Below are 24,687 nucleotides of genomic sequence, written 5' to 3'. Positions count from 1 at the left end.
TGTGCTGATCTCAGTAAATGGAGGCTAAATGCTGAACCACCTGCCGCCCTGCATGCTCTGCCAGCTCAGCACTGTGCTCCACACTAATTAAATTAACCACACACACACTGCCCTGCCTTACAGGAAGCTGCATAGGAGGGAGAATCAGCCCTGTTCTGGGACACACACATACACACACTTACCTCTGAGAGGAAGGTCTGTGCTGACTTCTGTGCCCCTACGTGCAGCAGGTACTCATACACATAGAGAGCTAACCTGCACAGAGAAACACAGGGACGACATCATGTTAGTAGGATGATCACTGAACTAGAGTAGTGTAGCCTCACTAGGCTACGTGATTGCCTGGATGCTACAATTTGACCTCTCCTGTCCAATTTCAACCATGACAGCTTTGGGCCATATGAGACACAGCCAATGAGAAGGCTTCTATATACAGTGCCTTGCGAAAGTATTCGGCCCCCTTGAACTTTGCGACCTTTTGCCACATTTCAAGCTTCAAACATAAAGATATAAAACTGTATTTTTTTGTGAAGAATCAACAACAAGTGGGACACAATCATGAAGTGGAACTCTCCATCCAACCTCACTGAGCTCGAGCTGTTTTGCAAGGAGGAATGGGAAAACATTTCAGTCTCTCGATGTGCAAAACTGATAGAGACATACCCCAAGCGACTTACAGCTGTAATCACAGCAAAAGGTGGCGCTACAAAGTATTAACTTAAAGGGGCTGAATAATTTTGCACGCCCAATTTTTCAGTTTTTGATTTGTTAAAAAAGTTTGAAATATCCAATAAATGTCGTTCCCCTTCATGATTGTGTCCCACTTGTTGTTGATTCTTCACAAAAAAAATACAGTTTTATATCTTTATGTTTGAAGCCTGAAATGTGGCAAAAGGTCGCAAAGTTCAAGGGGGCCGAATACTTTCGCAAGGCACTGTATGTTAAAGTTGAAAACAGCCTGCCAGTAGAAGAACAAACAGCATGCTGGGATGAGTTGGCATCGAGGGAACACACTGTAAATGCCTCTGTTTTACCCCAGACACTCTATACCACCCAAAACGCTGGAAAATCCTTTCACAATTGATTCAATCATCAATGAATGAATTAGAGCTGCTTTGTTGATCAAACTAACTTGGAGGGCTGGCCGACGGGCAGGCGGTCTACCCGATACACAGACACAAGACATCCGATGATCAGGTCAGGGATCAATGCAGTATCAGTCAGTTTCTTAACAGTACAATCCAGGCCTGGCTGGGTCTGGGAGTTCTAGAACCATAGAAACATGGGCACAGTGTAGTCTAGAGGCTAATGGATCATTACAAGACAACATTAAACAACGATGTCCAAGACATTGTCTACTGTCCTCTCAATTACATGTCATGTTACAAAGTGTAATGGACATTACATTAGTACATGGAATGGCCCTGATGTAGGCCAGGTAGATAAGAGGGTAGCATCACTGTCAAGCATCAATAATGCAAACATCACCCAAACAAAAGGTTACATGGATGGGTCTGCAATATGTGAATGCTTTGCTCTGGCACATTATAACTAGTACATAGGGCCCTCAAACTCAACTCTGGACCTGGAGGCCAGTTCCACTGCGTTTTGTCATTGCTCCTCTCTAATCAGGAACTGATTTAGACCTGAGACACCAGGTGGGTGCAATTAATTATCAGGTAGAACATAAAAGCAGCAGGCTCCGGACCTCGTAGGGTAACAGTTGAATACCCCTGGTATAGGGGATAGAGGACATGAGGTGATGCGTGTGGGTGTGTGTTGGAAGTGTACTGCAGTCAAACAGAACTTTAAATCACCAAAACACTCCAGAGTATGAACTAATCAGAGTGGCTGCGGATCCGACTTCCTCTTCCCGACAACTAAAGCTCCAAAGTTTCTGCGCATGTGCAGGATGTGCAGTCTCTGCTCCACTGTTTCAGCTGCTCAGAGAACAGGCTACTGTGGTGAATGGTGCTCCTTTAATAAAGTTAGATCAAATTTGAATCAATGTCTGCAAGAACACAATGATAGTATTCTACATGACATAACCGAATATAATAGTATATTATAACGTTACTGTAAGAAAAAACACAATTTCTTATGAGATTTTAGGATGATTGTGCAAATGGTTGCATTTTTCTTTGATGTGGCCAAAACTACACAGCAAGAACCAGTAGGCAAAATATGTACTTTTATTGAAACTAAAGACAGGTGGTGAGGGTAGGATAATTTGAAAGAGCAGCAGGTCACTGTCTGTCTACATCCCAAATGGCACCCCATTTCCTTAATAATGCACTACTTTTGACCAGAGCTAAAAGTAGTGCACTATAATGGTCATAGGATGCCATTCTCTCACATCCTTTGTCTGTTCCCAGAGGCCCCTCAGCGGACCCAGCCAAGCAGCGTAGCCGCTCCTCATTCCAGACTTAAGTCTCAGACTGAGATAAAAATAAACCTCCAGACACCACTCGTCTACCTGTCTGAAGATGATGGACTGCACACCTCTCCAGGCTCCACGCACCTGACTCTCTCTATCCCTCTTTCCCTCGCTCTCTCTCTCTCTTTCCCTCGCTCTCTCTCTCTCTTTCCCTCGCTCTCTCTCTCTCTTTACCTCGGCCTCTCTCTCTCTCTTTACCTCGGTCTCTCTCTCTCTTTCCCTCGCTCTCTCTCTCTTTCCCTCGCTCTCTCTCTCTTTACCTCGGTCTCTCTCTCTCTTTACCTCGGTCTCTCACTCTCTTTCCCTCGCTCTCTCTCTCTTTACCTCGGTCTCTCTCTCTCTTTACCTCGGTCTCTCTCTCTCTTTACCTCGGTCTCTCTCTCTCTTTCCCTCGCTCTCTCTCTCTTTACCTCGGTCTCTCTCTCTCTTTACCTCGGTCTCTCTCTCTTTACCTCGGTCTCTCTCTCTCTTTACCTCTGTCTCTCTCTCTCTTTCCCTCGCTCTCTCTCTCTTTACCTCGGTCTCTCTCTCTCTCTCTTTCCCTCGCTCTCTCTCTCTTTACCTCGGTCTCTCTCTCTCTTTACCTCGGTCTCTCTCTCTCTCTCTTTCCCTCGCTCTCTCTCTCTTTACCTCGGTCTCTCTCTCTCTTTACCTCGGTCTCTCTCCGACTCTCCATCTCTCTTGTTTTTCTTGTGTGTAATGAAGGGATGTAACACAGTGGCTGCGGGTGGGGGTGTGGTGTTTAACCACAGAGAAGACGGAGCATTTCACAAGGACAAGGTTAACGGAACAATGAGCGGCTTGACAAAACTCTTGACACCTTCCACGCCAGTCCATGTTCTTAGAGCTGCGTTTCCTCCCTCTTCATCTTGGGACTGACTCTCCCTCTCCCTGTGTCTGTCTGTACAATATCACTCTCCCTGTGTCTGTCTGTACAATATCACTCTCCCTGTGTCTGTCTGTACAATATCACTCTCTCTGTGTCTGTCTGTACAATATCACTCTCCCTGTGTCTGTCTGTACAATATCACTCTCCCTGTGTCTGTCTGTACAATATCACTCTCCCTGTGTCTGTCTGTACAATATCACTCTCCCTGTGTCTGTCTGTACAATATCACTCTCTCTGTGTCTGTCTGTACAATATCACTCTCCCTGTGTCTGTCTGTACAATATCACTCTCCCTGTGTCTGTCTGTACAATATCACTCTCTCTGTGTCTGTCTGTACAATATCACTCTCCCTGTGTCTGTCTGTACAATATCACTCTCTCTGTGTCTGTCTGTACAATATCACTCTCCCTGTGTCTGTCTGTACAATATCACTCTCTCTGTGTCTGTCTGTACAATATCACTCTCCCTGTGTCTGTCTGTACAATATCACTCTCCCTGTGTCTGTCTGTACAATATCACTCTCCCTGTGTCTGTCTGTACAATATCACTCTCTCTGTGTCTGTCTGTACAATATCACTCTCCCTGTGTCTGTCTGTACAATATCACTCTCCCTGTGTCTGTCTGTACAATATCACTCTCTCTGTGTCTGTACAATATCACTCTCCCTGTGTCTGTCTGTACAATATCACTCTCCCTGTGTCTGTCTGTACAATATCACTCTCCCTGTGTCTGTCTGTACAATATCACTCTCCCTGTGTCTGTCTGTACAATATCCCTCTCCCTGTGTCTGTCTGTACAATATCACTCTCCCTGTGTCTGTCTGTACAATATCACTCTCCCTGTGTCTGTCTGTACAATATCACTCTCCCTGTGTCTGTCTGTACAATATCACTCTCCCTGTGTCTGTCTGTACAATATCACTCTCCCTGTGTCTGTCTGTACAATATCACTCTCCCTGTGTCTGTCTGTACAATATCACTCTCCCTGTGTCTGTCTGTACAATATCACTCTCTCTGTGTCTGTACAATATCACTCTCCCTGTGTCTGTCTGTACAATATCACTCTCCCTGTGTCTGTCTGTACAATATCACTCTCTCTGTGTCTGTCTGTACAATATCACTCTCTCTGTGTCTGACTGTACAATATCACTCTCCCTGTGTCTGTCTGTACAATATCACTCTCCCTGTGTCTGTCTGTACAATATCACTTTCTCTGGGTCTGACTGTACAATATCACTCTCCCTGTGTCTGTCTGTACAATATCACTCTCCCTGTGTCTGTCTGTACAATATCACTCTCCCTGTGTCTGTCTGTACAATATCACTCTCCCTGTGTCTGTCTGTACAATATCACTCTCCCTGTGTCTGTCTGTACAATATCACTCTCCCTGTGTCTGTCTGTACAATATCACTCTCCCTGTGTCTGTCTGTACAATATCACTCTCCCTGTGTCTGTCTGTACAATATCACCCCCTCTGTGTCTGTCTGTACAATATCACTCTCCCTGTGTCTGTCTGTACAATATCACTCTCCCTGTGTCTGTCTGTACAATATCACTCTCCCTGTGTCTGTCTGTACAATATCACTCTCCCTGTGTCTGTCTGTACAATATCACTCTCTCTGTGTCTGTCTGTACAATATCACTCTCCCTGTGTCTGTCTGTACAATATCACTCTCCCTGTGTCTGTCTGTACAATATCACTCTCCCTGTGTCTGTCTGTACAATATCACTCTCCCTGTGTCTGTCTGTACAATATCACCCCCTCTGTGTCTGTCTGTACAATATCACTCTCTCTGTGTCTGTCTGTACAATATCACTCTCCCTGTGTCTGTCTGTACAATATCACTCTCTCTGTGTCTGTCTGTACAATATCACTCTCTCTGTGTCTGTCTGTACAATATCACCCCCTCTGTGTCTGTCTGTACAATATCACTCTCCCTGTGTCTGTCTGTACAATATCACTCTCCCTGTGTCTGTCTGTACAATATCACTCTCCCTGTGTCTGTCTGTACAATATCACTCTCCCTGTGTCTGTCTGTACAATATCACTCTCTCTGTGTCTGTACAATATCACTCTCCCTGTGTCTGTCTGTACAATATCACTCTCCCTGTGTCTGTCTATACAATATCACTCTCCCTGTGTCTGTCTGTACAATATCACTCTCTCTGTGTCTGTCTGTACAATATCACTCTCTCTGTGTCTGTCTGTACAATATCACTCTCTCTGTGTCTGTCTGTACAATATCACTCTCTCTGTGTCTGTCTGTACAATATCACTCTCCCTGTGTCTGTCTGTACAATATCACTCTCCCTGTGTCTGTCTGTACAATATCACTCTCTCTGTGTCTGTACAATATCACTCTCCCTGTGTCTGTCTGTACAATATCACTCTCCCTGTGTCTGTCTGTACAATATCACTCTCTCTGGGTCTGACTGTACAATATCACTCTCTCTGTGTCTGTCTGTACAATATCACTCTCCCTGTGTCTGTCTATACAATATCACTCTCCCTGTGTCTGTCTGTACAATATCACTCTCTCTGTGTCTGTCTGTACAATATCACTCTCCCTGTGTCTGTCTGTACAATATCACTCTCCCTGTGTCTGTCTGTACAATATCACTCTCTCTGTGTCTGTCTGTACAATATCACTCTCCCTGTGTCTGTCTGTACAATATCACTCTCCCTGTGTCTGTCTGTACAATATCACTCTCTCTGTGTCTGTACAATATCACTCTCCCTGTGTCTGTCTGTACAATATCACTCTCCCTGTGTCTGTCTGTACAATATCACTCTCTCTGGGTCTGACTGTACAATATCACTCTCTCTGTGTCTGTCTGTACAATATCACTCTCCCTGTGTCTGTCTGCACAATATCACTCTCTCTGTGTCTGACTGTACAATATCACTCTCCCTGTGTCTGTCTGTACAATATCACTCTCCCTGTGTCTGTCTGTACAATATCACTCTCTCTGGGTCTGACTGTACAATATCACTCTCCCTGTGTCTGTCTGTACAATATCACTCTCCCTGTGTCTGTCTGTACAATATCACTCTCCCTGTGTCTGTCTGTACAATATCACTCTCCCTGTGTCTGTCTGTACAATATCACCCCCTCTGTGTCTGTCTGTACAATATCACTCTCCCTGTGTCTGTCTGTACAATATCACTCTCCCTGTGTCTGTCTGTACAATATCACTCTCCCTGTGTCTGTCTGTACAATATCACTCTCCCTGTGTCTGTCTGTACAATATCACTCTCTCTGTGTCTGTCTGTACAATATCACTCTCCCTGTGTCTGTCTGTACAATATCACTCTCCCTGTGTCTGTCTGTACAATATCACTCTCCCTGTGTCTGTCTGTACAATATCACTCTCCCTGTGTCTGTCTGTACAATATCACCCCCTCTGTGTCTGTCTGTACAATATCACTCTCTCTGTGTCTGTCTGTACAATATCACTCTCCCTGTGTCTGTCTGTACAATATCACTCTCTCTGTGTCTGTCTGTACAATATCACTCTCTCTGTGTCTGTCTGTACAATATCACTCTCTCTGTGTCTGTCTGTACAATATCACTCTCCCTGTGTCTGTCTGTACAATATCACTCTCCCTGTGTCTGTCTGTACAATATCACTCTCCCTGTGTCTGTCTGTACAATATCACTCTCCCTGTGTCTGTCTGTACAATATCACTCTCCCTGTGTCTGTCTGTACAATATCACTCTCTCTGTGTCTGTCTGTACAATATCACTCTCCCTGTGTCTGTCTGTACAATATCACTCTCTCTGTGTCTGTCTGTACAATATCACTCTCTCTGTGTCTGTCTGTACAATATCACTCTCTCTGTGTCTGTCTGTACAATATCACTCTCCCTGTGTCTGTCTGTACAATATCACTCTCCCTGTGTCTGTCTGTACAATATCACTCTCTCTGTGTCTGTCTGTACAATATTACTCTCTCTGTGTCTGTCTGTACAATATCACTCTCCCTGTGTCTGTCTGTACAATATCACTCTCCCTGTGTCTGTCTGTACAATATCACTCTCTCTGGGTCTGACTGTACAATATCACTCTCTCTGGGTCTGACTGTACAATATCACTCTCTCTGTGTCTGTCTGTACAATATCACTCTCTCTGGGTCTGACTGTACAATATCACTCTCTCTGTGTCTGTCTGTACAATATCACTCTCTCTGTGTCTGACTGTACAATATCACTCTCTCTGTGTCTGTCTGTACAATATCACTCTCTCTGGGTCTGACTGTACAATATCACTCTCTCTGTGTCTGTCTGTACAATATCACTCTCTCTGGGTCTGACTGTACAATATCACTCTCTCTGCGTCTGTCTGTACAATATCACTCTCTCTGTGTCTGTCTGTACAATATCACTCTCTCTGTGTCTGTCTGTACAATATCACTCTCTCTGTGTCTGTCTGTACAATATCACTCTCTCTGTGTCTGTCTGTACAATATCACTCTCTCTGTGTCTGTCTGTACAATATCACTCTCTCTGTGTCTGTCTGTACAATATCACTCTCTCTGTGTCTGTCTGTACAATATCACTCTCTCTGGGTCTGACTGTACAATATCACTCTCTCTGTGTCTGTCTGTACAATATCACTCTCTCTGGGTCTGACTGTACAATATCACTCTCTCTGCGTCTGTCTGTACAATATCACTCTCTCTGTGTCTGTCTGTACAATATCACTCTCTCTGGGTCTAACTGTACAATATCACTCTCTCTGTGTCTGTCTGTACAATATCACTCTCTCTGCGTCTGTCTGTACAATATCACTCTCTCTGTGTCAGTCTGTACAGTATCACTCTCCCTGTGTCTGTCTGTACAATATCACTCTCTCTGGGTCTGACTGTACAATATCACTCTCTCTGCGTCTGTCTGTACAATATCACTCTCTCTGTGTCTGTCTGTACAATATCACTCTCTCTGGGTCTGACTGTACAATATCACTCTCTCTGTGTCTGTCTGTACAATATCACTCTCTCTGGGTCTGACTGTACAATATCACTCTCTCTGCGTCTGTCTGTACAATATCACTCTCTCTGTGTCAGTCTGTACAGTATCACTCACTCTCTCTCTTGTCATGTCCCCTTTGAACACACTCCCTCTTACACACATTGTCAACCTGTGAAATGTGCTGGGTAATCAATAATACGCTGTGACTCTTCATTCCTCTGGGAGTGGAGGAGGAGGAGAACCAGAGAAAGTAAAGATAGAGAGAGTGGAGGAGGAGGAGAACCAAAGAAAGGAGAGATAGAGAGAGAGGAGTAGGTAGTGGAGAAGCGCAAAGTGATAAAAAGAAAGGATAGAGAAGATCAGGAGAGGTGAAGAGGATGAAAAGGTGCTAATTCTCTCTCTCTCTCTCTCTCTCTCTCTCTCTCTCTTTCTTTCTATATATATATATATATATATATATATAAATAAACTCCCCAAAATGACTATAAGAAATCGTATTTTCTATTTTCGGTAGCATTTGCCCTTGCTTTTGAAATTAGCCTATTGAAGATACACTGAAATACATGTTCTTTCTCTTTGAATACCACAGCAGTTTCACTGTCAATCTACCTTGACCAACCTGTGAAGTCAACGATCACCACTTTCATTAATTGCGATGAATATGATATGTGTGTGTGTGTGTGTGTGTATGAGTATGAGTATGTGTGTGTGTGAGAGAGTTTGTGTGTACTTGACCTCCTTCCACTTCATATTCAAGTAGTTTTGTCTTCAGTTACATCTAATTATATTCATATTTTGATAACATAGCTTCCTCTGAGTCTAACGTATTAGTACAGCAGGAGGCTCAGCAGCCAGGGCCAGGCTAGCTGTAGCTTCATTAAGTCAGGGAGCTGAAATGCTGCTGATTCTCCATTTTCCCTTTGTCACAGAGAGGAGAGGAGGAGCCTGTCTGAAGTTAATCTACTTCACAACATCAGCATATGAGGCCAGCAGATCACTACTAATCAATTTACTGCCACCATGAACACGACCGGAGTTACAAATCAAAACAGACAATGACTTTGGCACTTGATTCTGCCATTAAAGATTAAATGTAAATGGACCAAAAGTCATTATGTTCCTGATAGTGCATCAGGACCTGTAATAAAACACATCATTATCCATAAGATATGCTCAATATCAGTACCGGGTCTAAGTGTCAAACAGCCTTGCAGATCGGCAGATAACCTTTGACCCTGACCAGGAAATTAGCTGATTGGAAGTAGTAGAGCAGACAGTGCTGACTGGTGGTGGACAGAGAAACAGAGAGAACAAGTGGCCACAGGGTCAGGGATGCATCGTATGGTAACCTAAACCATCTCAAACAGCAATGCTGTAAGAGGAATTAAATCTAGAGATGGAGAGAGAGTAAGAAACAAAGAAAGAAAGGGATGGAGAGATAGAAACACAGGGAGAGAAATACAAACAAAAGAGAGACAGAGAGATCCCAGTACCACAGCTGGAGTACAGCGGTGTGGGAAATGGAATGGTGACAGATGATATCCTACAGATTAGCAACAAGAGATGAAATGTTCTGATAAGGAAATGGGGGTTAGAGGAAGAGAAGGTAGAGGAATAGAAGAAAGAGAAGATAGAAGAGAAGGTAGACAGGGGTCTGAAGGAGGGGGTTGGTGGGTGAGCCCCACAATTAATCCTCTTGAGGTCTGGAAACATTCACATTCTAATAGTGATGATCTGGCTGAACAAGCACCCAGACTAGCATAGCACCCAGACTAGCCAAGCACCCAGACTAGCCAAGCACCCAGACTAGCCAAGCACCCATACTAGCCAAGCACCCAGACTAGCCAAGCACCCAGACTAGCCAAGCACCCAGACTAGCCAAGCACCCAGACTAGCATAGCACCCAAACTAGCATAGCACCCAGACTAGCCAAGCACCCAGACTAACATAGCACACAGACTAGCCAAGCACCGAGACTAGCATAGCACCCAGACTAGCATAGCACCCAGACTAGTATAGCACTCAGACTAGCCAAGCATCCCTGCTGTGCCCTCCTTAAGCAAATTAACACAAACCCAAACTGGAACAAGCAGCAGGAAAAAGTAGGCTACCTTTCTCCCGAATACACACTAGAAATACATATACAGAGACAGAAATTCCGGAGACCTTCAGAAGAAAATATTGGAATTCATATTTCCACGTTAGTAGTAATTTCTCGCCGAGAGTAGTAAGAATGAGAGCGTAAACATGAGTTAAGACCAGGGCTCACTGTTTTTAAGTGCATAAGGAATCAAGTCAAAATGTATCTGGCAGACAAAAACACGAAAATGGGGCTTACATTTCTTTGCAAAATGCTATCCTAAATTGGCTCAACTTTGTTCTCATATCCCTATGAGCCCTGGCCAATAGTAGTGTACTATATAGGGAATAGAGTGCCATTTGGAATGAAAAAGGGATCAGGCTATAACTGAGTGCAAAGCAGTGATGAATGGAGAACAGGACTGAGGATGGAGTATGGCCTGGCCTCTGTGCTCTGTGCTCAGCCCAACACTTTCTCTGATTAATCAGAGCCCAGCAGCAGGGCTTTATGTGCCATTAAAAGGCTCTCTAAATAGCTTGACTTCATTCATTAGAGAGGAGCATCCTCTGCAGGGGAGAGGCTCTGCCAGATAGACAGCTAAGTGGCAGAGGGAGAGGACATGTGCACTGAGGCACAATAAACAACCACAAATATAGAGCCATTACAACGGTGAATAATTCATCTAATACAGGGAGGACTGCACAACAACAACTGTGGAACGCACTGTATTACCCATTAGACTGCTAAACAGTGACATAACAACATAAAGGTGTTTGAGTGGGTGCACTCTCTGAGAAGGTATGTCCTACAGCAGGCTCATGCCCAAATAACTTTGTGTTAAATCTGGCTAAACGCAACTAATCCCTTTTCTCTGTTTATCAGGTGAGCGTATCAGGTGAGTGTATCTCTGTCTCTCCTCACCACTTTACAAAAACGGAACACAGAGACAGAAGAGAAATAAGAAAGAAAGTGAATGAAGAAGAAATAGAGAATAAAAGGAAGACAAAGATTACCAGAGATAGGAGAGATTAGGCTGAGGATTTCTTCCTTTTTTAATACATTATAGAATAAGGCTGTAACATTACAAAATGTGGAAAAAGTCAAGGAGGTCTGAATACTTTCCAAAGTCTCTGAATATAATGAGCATGCTGTTTAATCAGCTTCTTGATATGCCACACCTTTCAGGTGGATGGATTATCTTGGCAAAGGAGAAATGCTCACTAACAGGGATGTAAACAAATTTGTGCACAACATTTTTTAGATATTTCTCCGCTCCTGTTCCAGAGTCAAACTTTCGCCTACATTTGGTGTATGATTTTAGTGCAAGAAATCCTTAATTCTCCAGGAGTTAATATTAAAGGCAATGTGAGAGTTTATAGACCTGCAGTCAGTGTCTAGATTTCAGTTTCCATTTAACCCATCTGAACAGTAGGCTACAGAGTCCTTACTGTACCATAGGCCTACTTGAAGTCCCCGTCTTGTGACTGTTGAATTTATATAGCATCTCACAATCATCACACATAACACAGCCAGCACTGCTATCATGCTCTTCTACCACTTCACCAAATCGTTCCCAAACATGACTTTTCTTTTTCTTTGCAACTCTCCATTTCACAGCTTTTCTCTTCTAGAATTAAACTCCTACATGGCTCGTTTTACCTCTGTGGACCGACGTTAACTTTTTCTGCCCATTCCCAAAAGCATTTGGCGATTGGCCTGTAGGCTATTTGGTTAGGCCCCAAAGCTAAGACTTACACACTAATACCAGATAGCCTACACCAATGAAAAGCCTAAATGTAGCTTATAGATATAAAGTGCACAATAATGATAAATGTATTAAAATGTATATATTTTAAGTATATACATATACATATATACAGTAATAACTATTGTTTTCTCTTTATTCAACCCGCCCGCTACCCGCCTGCCCTTCATTTATGAGTCAATCTGCGCATCACACACACACACACACACACACACACACACACAGGGAGGTTCATAGACCACTCTCCATCAGTTTGACAACCTGTTCTGATCTTCTCGTAACATGGCTGTAAGGCCTTCCAGTGAATTCCCAACTGACTGTAGCTGTCCGTTGATGCATTTCTAATTGGCATTTCTGCTGATAGTCACATGTCAGATCTATATTCTCCATTATCCTATACCCACCTCCCCGGAGAATTCTCTAATGGCTTCTGCTCAAGGCAAAGATATGAACAGCAGTAATATTGTAATATAAACTTGACTCTCATTGAGTCCTTGTATAATCTGAGGAGAGGAAAGTTTGAGAAGTAAAACTTTCATTTTGAAGATTAACAAAGCACACGTCATAATCCTGCTTTGGAAGGGCCTGAGCGAGGAGAAACATTCATACTCAAAAAAATAGTTTATCTGACTGTGTTTTCTGTTTTGCATCCACAGAAAGAGATCTCACACTGCTTTAGTGTGTCAGTGTTTGTACTGCTCTTTATCCCTCTCACGTCCAGCAAACATGTTAAAGGATTGGCTGTGTGACACTCCCAAACAGAAGACAACTGCATTGAAGGATTGGCCGTGTGACACTCCCAAACAGAAGACAACTGCATTGAAGGATTGGCCGTGTGACACTCCCAAACAGAAGACAACTGCATTGAAGGATTGGCCATGTGACACTCCCAAACAGAAGACAACTGCATTGAAGGATTGGCCGTGTGACACTCCCAAACAGAAGACAACTGCATTGAAGGATTGGCCGTGTGACACTCCCAAACAGAAGACAACTGCATTGAAGGATTGGCCGTGTGACACTCCCAAACAGAAGACAACTGCATTGAAGGATTGGCCGTGTGACACTCCCAAACAGAAGACAACTGCATTGAAGGATTGGCCGTGTGACACTCCCAAACAGAAGACAACTGCATTGAAGGATTGGCCATGTGACACTCCCAAACAGAAGACAACTGCATTGGTACCAACGTCTTTTTAACATATTTTCTTGAAATGTCCCTATTAATACACTACATGACCAAAGGTATGTGGACACCTGCTTGTCGAACATCTCATTCCAAAATCCTCGGCATTAATATGGAGTTGGTCCCCCCTTTGCTGCTATAAAAGCCTCCACTCTTCTGGGAAGGCTTTCCAGTAGATGTTGAAACATTGCTGCGGGGACTTGCTTTCATTCAGCCACAAGTGCATTAATGAGGTCGGGCACTGTGCAGGCCAGTCAAGTTCTTCCACACCAATCTCAACAAACCATTTCTATATGGACCTCGCTTTGTCCACAGGGGCATTGTCATGCTGAAACAGGAAAGGGCCTTCCCCAAACTGTTGCCATAAAGTAGGAAGCACAGAATCATCTGGAATGTCATTGTATGCTGTAGCATTAAGATTTTCCTTCACGGGCCTCCCGAGTGGCGCAGTGATCAAAGGCACTGCATCGCAGCGTTAGCTGTGCCACCAGAGTTCCTGGTTCGAGTCCAGGCTCTGTCGCAGCCGGCCGCAACCGAGAGAGCCTTGGGGTGGCGCACAATTGGCTCAGCATCGTCCGTGTTAAGGAGGGTTTGGTCGGCAAGGATGTCTTGTCCCATCGCGCTCTAGTGACTCCTGTGGCTTTGTTGGGTCATGTTTTGGAGAACACACGGCTCTTGACCTTTGCCTCTCCCGAGTCCGTACGGGAGTAGAAGCGATGAGACAAGACTGTAACTACCATAAGGATACCACGAAAAAGGGGTAAAAAAATAAATAAATAGTAATAATTCTAATAAATACAAGATTTCCCTTCACTAAGGGGCTGAGTCCAAACCATGAAAAACAGCCCCAGACCATTATTCCTCCTCCACCAAACGTTACAATTGGCACTATGCATTGGGGCAGGTAGCATTCTCCTGGCATCCGCCAAATCCAGATTTGTCTGTCTGACTTCCAGATGGTGAAGCGTGATTCATCACTCCAGAGAACGCATTTCCACTGCTCCAGAATCCAATGGCGGCGAGCTTTACACCACTCCAGCCGACACTTGGCATTGCGCATGGTGATCTTAAGCTTGTGTGCGACTACTCGGCCATGGAAATCCATTTCATGAAGCTCCAGACAAACAGTTATTGTGCTGACGTTGCTTCCATAGGCAATTTAGAACTCGATAGTGAGTATTGCAACCGAGGACAGACGATTTTTACACGATACGATCCGTTCTGTCCCATTCTGTGAGCTTGTGTGGCCTACCACTTCGCGGCTGAGCCATTGTTACTCCTAGATGTTTCCACTTCACAATAACAGCACTTACAGTTGACCGAGGCAGCTCTAGCAGTGCAGAAATTTGACAAACTGACTTGTTGGAAAGGTGGCACCCTATGACGATGCCACATTGAAAGTCACTGAGCTCTTCAATAAGGCAATTCTACTGCCAATGTTTGACTATGGAGATTGCATGGCTGTGTGCTCGATTATATATACCTGTCAGCAACAGTATAAAATAGCTGAATCCACTCATTTGAAGGGGTGTCCACATACTTTTGTAATATATAGTGTATTAAGGAAAACCTAAATATACAAGACTCACACTACTCCTTTCAACAACAGCAACAATTCCAAATTCCATGGGTACATCATGAGGTTAGAGTAAGATCTTTCAAATACAAAGACCCAACTGACTAGAATCATTTACCTATAGAAATCAGGGCATTAAAGTCACACAGTGAATTTAAGCAATACCTGTTTCAAATGTTAAGAACAAATTCTTTGTGTTTAACAATTAGAAACATCACCATGTGAGATATTTTTATAAATATACTGTATGTATATATTATAGGTACTTAGTTGTATTAGTTGTAGCAGTAGTTGTAGCAGTAGTTTTTATTAGTTGTAGGCCTATTACTAGTAAGACAACTTTTGTTTAATCTAAGTATTTGTTTTAAATTATTATTATTAGACAGTAGTTGCCATATTATTCTTGTTTCTAAGTATTGTTTGTTTGTTTTTTTCATTTGGAAACTCAAGATGGTGCATCTCAAGAGATTTCATCCTGAAAAGATTTCAAATAAATACAGTTGACAACTTACAGTAACTGACAAAAGAGTATCCCTACAGTGGCAGCGTTAACACAATGTATACAGTCTTAGAAAAAAATGTGATATCTGGAAACTAAAAGGGTTCTTCGGCTGTCCCCATAGAAAAAACATTTGAATAAAAAAGATGTGGCTCCAGGTAGTACCCTTTTGGTTCCAATAAGAACCCTTTTTCTAAGTGTACATAATCAACATGAGTTTCTGTATATTGTGTCAACATGCATCATACATATCTCAACAATGTATAATTTCCTACAAACGTGGACTACAGTACACAGGGGCACTGGCAGGCATGCAATATAGTAACAAACTAGAATTCCCAGTCAAACCTAACCCTTTTTAGGATTTCAAAATCTGTTCCATCAAGGTAAGGTAAGTTAGGAGAATGAAGCTCATATCCTGTAGAATAGCTCTGTGTTCTTTGGCGCACCTCAGAGCAGCCCTCCTGTTTACCTTTCATTAACTCCAGCTCCCACAATCCCCCCCCTAGTGCCATGCCAGGCCAAAGATCACACAGACATCATTCACAAAAACGAAGTCACTCAGGAGAGACGACAATGCTAAGGTGTTGAAGGGATCTTAAATAAGACATTTCAGTCTTAATTCTCCCCACCCACACAAAACCAACAACAACCTTGTCTTTCTTACTAGCACTGGCATTGCTGATAACTTTTTTATTGAGGGAAAATGTACTACTAAGACTGTGATGTGGTTGTCTCACCTAGCTGTCTGAAGATGAATGCACAAACAGTAAGTTGCTCTGGATAAGAGCATCTGTTTGATGACTCAAACATAATGTAAATGATGGGGATGATAAAGTAACAGATTTACACTTATCCTCTTCCAAGTTAGCCTGGAGCTGTTGCACTGCCTCCTGCTACAAAACGGACACTGCTAAAGACGACTGATACACAATCAACTCCAAAGAGCAAGCAATGGAGAAGCACAGTGGCTAGGAAAAACTCATTAGAAAGGCAGTAACCTAGGAAGAAACCATGATAGGAAGTAGGCTCTTAGGGATGGCAAGTCCTATTCTGGCTGTGCCGGGTGAAGATAAGAGTACATGGCCATTAAGGCCAGATCAGTCTTCAAGTCGTTCAAACGTTCATAGATGACCAGCAGGGTCAAATGATAACCACAGTGGTTATATAGAGAGTACAGCAGTCCAAAACCTCAGAAGTAAATGTCAGAGGCTACATTGATCCATTTCGCACAGGGGCAACCCCCCAACGTATTATAAGTACGGTAACAACCTACTGCGCTCTTAATCACAACTAGCTGACCCCTGTAACAGCCTATCACTACTCACAACTAGCTAACCCCGTAACAACATATCCCTACTCACAACTAGCTAACCCCGTAACAACCTATCACTACCCACAAGTAGCTGACCCCTGTAACAACCTAGAACTATTTACAACTAGCTAACCCCGTAACATCCTACCCCAAATCACAACTAGCTAACCCCTGTAACAACCTAAAACTATTTACAAATAGCTAACGCCTGTAACAACCTACCCCAACTCACAACTAGCTATCCCCTGTAACAACCTATCCCTACTCACAACTAGCTAACTCCTGTAACAACCTACCCCTACTCACAACTATCTAACCCCGTAACAACCTACCCCTACTCACAACTAGCTAACTCTGTAACACCCTAAAACTGTTCACAACTAGCTAACCCTGTAACAACCTACAACTGTTCACAACTAGCAAACACCTATAACAACCTACAACTGTTCACAACTAGCTGACCCCTGTAACAACCTACAACTGTTCACAACTAGCTAACCCCTGTAACAACCTATCCATCCTCCCAGCGAGCTAACACCTGTAACAACTATCTAATCCCTGTAACAACCTACCTTTACTCACAACTAGGTAAGCCTGTAATGACCTATCCTTACTCACAACTAGCTAACCCTGTAACAACCTACCACTGTTCACAACTAGCTAACACCTGTAACAAACTAACCCCTTTTCACAACTAGCTAACCCTGTAACACCCTACCACTATTTACAACTAGCTAACCCCTGTAACAACCTATCTGTACTCACAACTAGCTAACCCATGTAACAACCTAACCCCTACTCATAACAAGCTAACCTATGTAACAACCTACCACTATTTACAACTAGCTAACCCCTGTAACAACCTACAACTGTTCACAACTAGCTAACCCCGTAACAACCTACTCTTACTCCCAACTAGCTAACCCCTGTAACAACCTACAACTGTTCACAACTAGCTAACCCCTGTAACAACCTACAACTGTTCACAACTAGCTGGCCCCTGTAACAACCTACAACTGTTCACAACTAGCTAACCCCTGTAACAACCTACAACTGTTCACAACTAGCTAACCCCTGTAACAACCTACAACTGTTCACAACTAGCTGGCCCCTGTAACGACCTACAACTGTTCACAACTAGCTAACCCCTGTAACAACATACCCCTACTCCGAACTAGCTATCCCCTGTAATAACCTACAACTGTTTACAACTAGCTGACTCCTGTAACAACCTACAACTGTTCACAACTAGCTAACACCTGTAGCAACCTATCCTTCCTCCCAGCGAGCTAACACCTGTAACAACTATCTAATCCCTGTAACAACCTAACCTTATTCACAACTAACGGTAACCCCTGTAACAACCTACCACTGTTCACAACTAGCTAACCCCGTAACAACCTACCCCTACTCACAACTAGCTAACCCATGTAACGACCTACCCCTACTCACAACTAGCTAACTCCTGTAACAACCTACCCTTGCTCACAACTAGCTAACCCTGTAACAACCTATCCCTACTCACAACTAGCTAACACTGTAACAACCTACCACTGTTCACAACTAGCTAACCCATGTAACAACCTACCCCTACTCACAACTAGCTAACTCCTGTAACAACCTACCCCTACTCACAACTAGCTAACCCATGTAACAACCTACCCGTACTCACAACTACCTAACCCCGTAACAACATACCCCTACCCACAACTAGCTAACCCAGTAACAACCTACCCCTACTCACAACTATATAACCCCGTAACAACCTACCACTACTCACAACTAGCTAATTCTGTAACAACCTACAACTGTTCACAACTAGCTAACCCTGTAACAACCTACAACTGTTCACAACTAGCAAACACCTATAACAACCTACAACTGTTCACAACTAGCTAACCCCTGTAACAACCTACAACTGTTCACAACTAGCTAACCCATGTAACAACCTACCCTTACACCCAACTAGCTAACCCCTGTCACAACCTACAACTGTTCACAACTAGCTAACCCCTGTAACAACTAGCTAACCCCTGTAACAACCTACAACTGTTCACAACTAGCTAACCCCTGTAACATCCTACAACTGTTCACAACTAGCTAACCCCGTAACAACCTAGAACTGTTCACAACTAGCTAACACCTGTAACAACTAGCGAACCCTGTAACAACCTACCCTTACTCACAACTAGCTAACCCTGTAAAACCCTACCACTGTTCACAACTAGCTAACCCTGTAACAGCCTACAACTGTTCACAACTAGCAAACACCTATAACAACCTACAACTATTCACAACTAGCTGGCCCCTGTAACAACCTACAACTGTTCACAACTAGAAAACCCCTGCAACAACCTACAACTGTTCACAACTAGCTAACCCCTGTTACAACCTAACCTTACACCCAACTAGCTAAACCCTGTAACATTGTACAACTGTTCACAACTAGCTAACCCCTGTAACAACCTACAACTGTTCACAACTAGCTAACCCGGTAACAACCTACCCTTACTCCCAACTAGCTAACCCCGTAACAACCTACCCTTACTCCCAACTAGCTAACCCATGTAACAACCTACAACTGTTCACAACTAGCTAACCCCTGTAACACCCTACAACTGTTAACAACTAGCTGGCCCCTGTAACAACCTACCCCTACTCCCAACTAGCTATCCCCTGTAATAACCTACAACTGTTCACAACTAGCTAACACCTGTAACAACCTATCCTTCCTCCCAGCAAGCTAACACCTGTAACAACTATCTAATCCTTGTAACAACCTAACCTTATTCACAACTAACGGTAACCCCTGTAACAACCTACCCCTACTCACAACTAGCTAACCCCGTAGCAACTTACCCCTACTGACAACTAGCTAACCCCGTAACAACCTATCCCTACTCACAACTAGCTAACCCCGTAACAACCTATCCCTCCTCACAACTAGCTAACCCTGTAACAACCTACCACGCCTCACAACTAGCTAACCCCTGTAACATCCTACCCCTACTCACAACTAGCTAACCTATGTAACAACCTACCACTATTTACAACTAGCTAACCCCTGTAACAACCTACAACTGTTCACAACTAGCTAACCCCTGTAACAACCTACCCTTACTCCCAACTAGCTAACCCCGTAACAACCTACCCTTACTCCCAACTAGCTAACCCATGTAACAACCTACAACTGTTCACAACTAGCTAACCCCTGTAACAACCTACAACTGTTAACAACTAGCTGGCCCCTGTAACAACCTACAACTGTTCACAACTAGCTAACCCCTGTAACAACCTACCCCTACACCCAACTAGCTATCCCCTGTAATAACCTACAGCTGTTCACAACTAGCTGACCCCTGTAACAACCTACAACTGTTCACAACTAGCTAACACCTGTAACAACCTATCCTTCCTCCCAGCAAGCTAACACCTGTAACAACTATCTAATCCTTGTAACAACCTAACCTTATTCACAACTAACGGTAACCCCTGTAACAACCTACCCCTACTCACAACTAGCTAACCCCGTAGCAACTTACCCCTACTGACAACTAGCTAACCCCGTAACAACCTATCCCTACTCACAACTAGCTAACCCTGTAATAACCTATCCCTACTCACAACTAGCTAACCCCGTAACAACCTAGCCCTCCTCACAACTAGCTATCCCTGTAACAACCTACCACTCCTCACAACTAGCTAACCCCTGTAACATCCTACCCCTACTCACAACTAGCTAACCCTGTAGCAACTTACCCCTACTGACAACTAGCTAACCCCGTAACAACCTATCCCTACTCACAACTAGCTAACCCTGTAATAACCTATCCCTACTCACAACTAGCTAACCCCGTAACAACCTAGCCCTCCTCACAACTAGCTATCCCTGTAACAACCTACCACTCCTCACAACTAGCTAACCCCTGTAACATCCTACCCCTACTCACAACTAGCTAACCTATGTAACAACCTACAACTGTTCACAACTAGCTAACCCCTGTAACAACCTACAACTGTTCACAACTAGCTAACCCCGTATCAACCTACCCTTACTCCCAACTAGCTAACCCCTGTAACAACTTACAACTGTTCACAACTAGCTAACCCCTGTAACAACCTACAACTGTTCACAACTAGCTAACCCCGTAACAAGCTACCCGTACTCCCAACTAGCTAACCCCGTAACAACCTACCCTTACTCCCAACTAGCTAACCCATGTAACAACCTACAACTGTTCACAACTAGCTAACCCCTGTAACAACCTACAACTGTTCACAACTAGCTGGCCCCTGTAACAACCTACAAAATCAAATCAAATAAAATTTTATTTGTCACATACACATGGTTAGCAGATGTTAATGCGAGTGTAGCGAAATGCTTGTGCTTCTAGTTCCGACAATGCAGTAATAACGAGCAAGTAATCTAACTAACAATTCCAAAAAAACTACTGTCATACACAGTGTAAGGGGATAAAGAATATGTACATAAGGATATATGAATGAGTGATGGTACAGAGCAGCATAGGCAAGATACAGTAGATGATATCGAGTACAGTATATACATATGAGATAAGTATGTAAACCAAGTGGCATAGTTAAAGTGGCTAGTGATACATGTATTACATAAGGATGCAGTCGATGATATAGAGTACAGTATCAACGTATGCATATGAGATGAACAATGTAGGGTAAGTAACATTATATAAGGTAGCATTGTTTAAAGTGGCTAGTGATATATTTACATAATTTCCCATCAATTCCCATGATTAAAGTGGCTGGAGTAGAGTCAGTGTCATTGACAGTGTGTTGGCAGTAGCCACTCAATGTTAGTGGTGGCTGTTTAACAGTCTGATGGCCTTGAGATAGAAGCTGTTTTTCAGTCTCTCGGTCCCAGCTTTGATGCACCTGTACTGACCTCGCCTTCTGGATGGCAGCGGGGTGAACAGGCAGTGGCTCGGGTGGTTGATGTCCTTGATGATCTTTATGGCCTTCCTGTAGCATCGGGTGGTGTAGGTGTCCTGGAGGGCAGGTAGTTTGCCCCGGTGATGCGTTGTGCAGACCTCACTACCCTCTGGAGAGCCTTACGGTTGAGGGCGGTGCAGTTGCCATACCAGGCGGTGATACAGCCCGCCAGGATGCTCTCGATTGTGCATCTGTAGAAGTTTGTGAGTGCTTTTGGTGACAAGCCGAATTTCTTCAGCCTCCTGAGGTTGAAGAGGCGCTGCTGCGCCTTCCTCACGATGCTGTCTGTGTGAGTGGACCAATTCAGTTTGTCTGTGATGTGTATGCCGAGGAACTTAAAACTTGCTACCCTCTCCACTACTGTTCCATCGATGTGGATGGGGGGTGTTCCCTCTGCTGTTTCCTGAAGTCCACAATCATCTCCTTACAACTGTTCACAACTAGCTAACCCATGTAACAATCTACCCCTACTCCCAACTAGCTATCCCCTGTAACAACTCACCCCTACTCACAACTAGCTAACCCTGTAACAACCTACCCCTACTCACAACTAGCTAACCCCGTAACAACTCACCCCTACTCACAACTAGCTAACCCCGTAACAACCTATCCCTACTCACAACTAGCTAACCCCGTAACAACCTATCCTTACTCCCAACTAGCTAACCCTGTAACATCCTATCCTTAGTCCCAACTAGCTAACCCCTGTAACATCCTATCCTTACTCCCAACTAGCTAACCCAGTAACAAGTATCTAACTCCTGTAACAACCTACCCCTATTCACAACTAGCTAACCTCTGTAACAACCTACCCATATTCACACCTAGCTAACTCCGGTCTCACCTGGTTTATTTATTTGCACCAAAGAAAACAAGTGACAGACAACAACACAGATAAAAAAAAAAATATATATATATATATATACTTATATTGTGGTATGTTTTCATATAAGCCCTTGGGCTTAAAACCACACCGGTACATTTATATATATATATATATATTTATATATATATTTATATATATATATATATATATATATATATATATATAAATATATAAATAAATTAAAACGGTGTACCGGTGTGGTTGGAAGCCCAAGGGCTTATATGAAAAACATACCACAATTATTTATTTTTTATATACAATACATAATTACAACACAACAAAAAAGGTTTGATAAAACAGAAAACAAAATCTACTAATTATAAATACCCTTAATGCAACTAATCATTCCCATTCTGCCAAAGAGAAGTAGAACATTGGAAAGTGGTCAGAAATAAAGTACAGTGCATTCGGAAAGTATTCAGACCCCTTGACTTTTTCCACATTGTTACATTACAGCCTTATTCTAAAATGTATTCAATAGTTTTTTCCCCTCATCAATCTACACACAATACCCCATAATGACAAAGCAAAAATAGGTTTCTAGAAATGTTGGCAAATTTATACAAATTAAAAAACAGGGTATATCACATTTAGATAAGAATTCAGACCCTTTACTTAGGACTTTGTTGAAGCACCTTTGGCAGCGAGTACAGCCTCGAGTCTTCCTGGGTATGACGCTACAAGCTTCACATACCTGTATTTGGGGAGTTTCTCCCATTCTTCTCTGCAGATCCTCTCAAGCTCTGTCAGGTTGGATGGGGAGCGTCGCTGCACAGCTATTTTCAGGTCTCTCCAGAAATGTTCGATCGGGTTCAAGTCCAGGCTCTGGCTGGGACCACAAGGACATTGAGACTTGTCCCTGAAGCCCCTCCTGCGTTGTCTTGGGTGTATGCTTAGGGTCGTTGTCCTGTTGGAAGATTAACCTTCACCCCAGTCTGAGGTCCTAAGCACTATGGAGCAGGTTTTCATCAAGGATCTCTCAGTACTTTGCTCCGTTCATATTTTCCTCGATCCTGACTAGTCTCCCAGTCCCTGCCACTGAAAAACATCCCCACAGCATGATGCTGCCACCACCATGCTTCCAGGTTTCCTCAAGACGTGACGCTTGGCATTCAGGCCAAAGAGTTCAATCTTGGTTCCATCAGACCAGAGAATTTTGTTTCTCATGGTCTGCGAGTCCTTTAGGTGCCTTTTGGCAAACTTCAAGCAGGCTGCCATGTGGTTTTTACTGAGAAGTGCTTCCATCTGGCCACTCTACCATAAAAGCCTGATTGATGGAGTGCTGCAGAGAAACTCTGGAGAGCTGTCAGTGTGACCATCGGGTTCTTGGTTACCTCCCTGACCAAGGCCCTTCTCCCCGATTGCTCAGTTTAGCCGCGCGGACAGCTCTAGGAAGAGTCTTGGTGTGGTTCCAATATTCTTCCATTTAGGAATGATGGAACCATTGTGTTCTTGGGGACCTTCAATGCTGCAGAAATGTTTTGGTACCCTTCCCCAGATCTATGCCTTGACACAATCCTGTCTCGGAGCTCTGCTTGGTTTTTGCTCTGACATGAACTGTCAACAATGGGACCTTATAAAGACAAGTGTGTGCCTTTCCAAATCAAGTCCAATCAATTGAATTTACCACAGGTGGACTCCAATCAAGTTGGAGAAACATCTCAAGGATGATCAATGGAAACAGGATGCACCTGAGCTCAAGTTCGAGTCTCATAGCAAAGGCGCTGAATACTTATGTAAACAACGTATTTCGGCAAAAATTGATAAAATCTGTTCGCTTTGTCATTATGGGGTATTTTGTGTAGATTGATGAGGAAAATGTTTTATTTAATCCATTTAAGAATAAGGCTGTAACGTAAACAAAAAGTCAAGGGGTCTGAATACATTCAGAATGCACTGTATACAGTATAAAGTATACCTCTATTAGCCACATTTTTCAAATATGTTGTAAAAAATATAATCAATAAAGGTGGCAGAAGAACTGGCCACTCTTGTGGGCTTATAGATGAGGGGATACAGATAGCTGGAGTATAAAGTATTCAAAAAGTCAGATGTGAGTGGTTCGCCACTTTTAAATACGTTTATGTTGTAATCACCCAATAGAAAAACATATTTTAT

At 43.3% G+C, this 24,687-nt stretch overlaps 1 protein-coding gene across 1 annotated transcript in view; it reads right to left on the bottom strand.

Moving 5' to 3' along the window:
- The window catches only part of LOC112262776 (single-stranded DNA-binding protein 2), a 126,830-nt gene that overhangs the window by 77,135 nt on the left and 25,008 nt on the right, over positions 1–24,687 (bottom strand). Inside the window, exon 2 of the mRNA XM_042331474.1 lies at positions 183–255. Within this exon, the coding sequence (XP_042187408.1) occupies positions 183–255 (73 nt within the window). The remainder of the gene's footprint in view (positions 1–182; positions 256–24,687) is intronic.

This window comes from Oncorhynchus tshawytscha, linkage group LG12 (genome assembly GCF_018296145.1).
Source record: "Oncorhynchus tshawytscha isolate Ot180627B linkage group LG12, Otsh_v2.0, whole genome shotgun sequence".
Taxonomy (NCBI): Eukaryota; Metazoa; Chordata; class Actinopteri; order Salmoniformes; family Salmonidae; genus Oncorhynchus; species Oncorhynchus tshawytscha.
The sequence above is the reverse complement of the archived record's forward strand: the minus strand, read 5'-3'. Positions and strand labels throughout refer to the sequence as shown.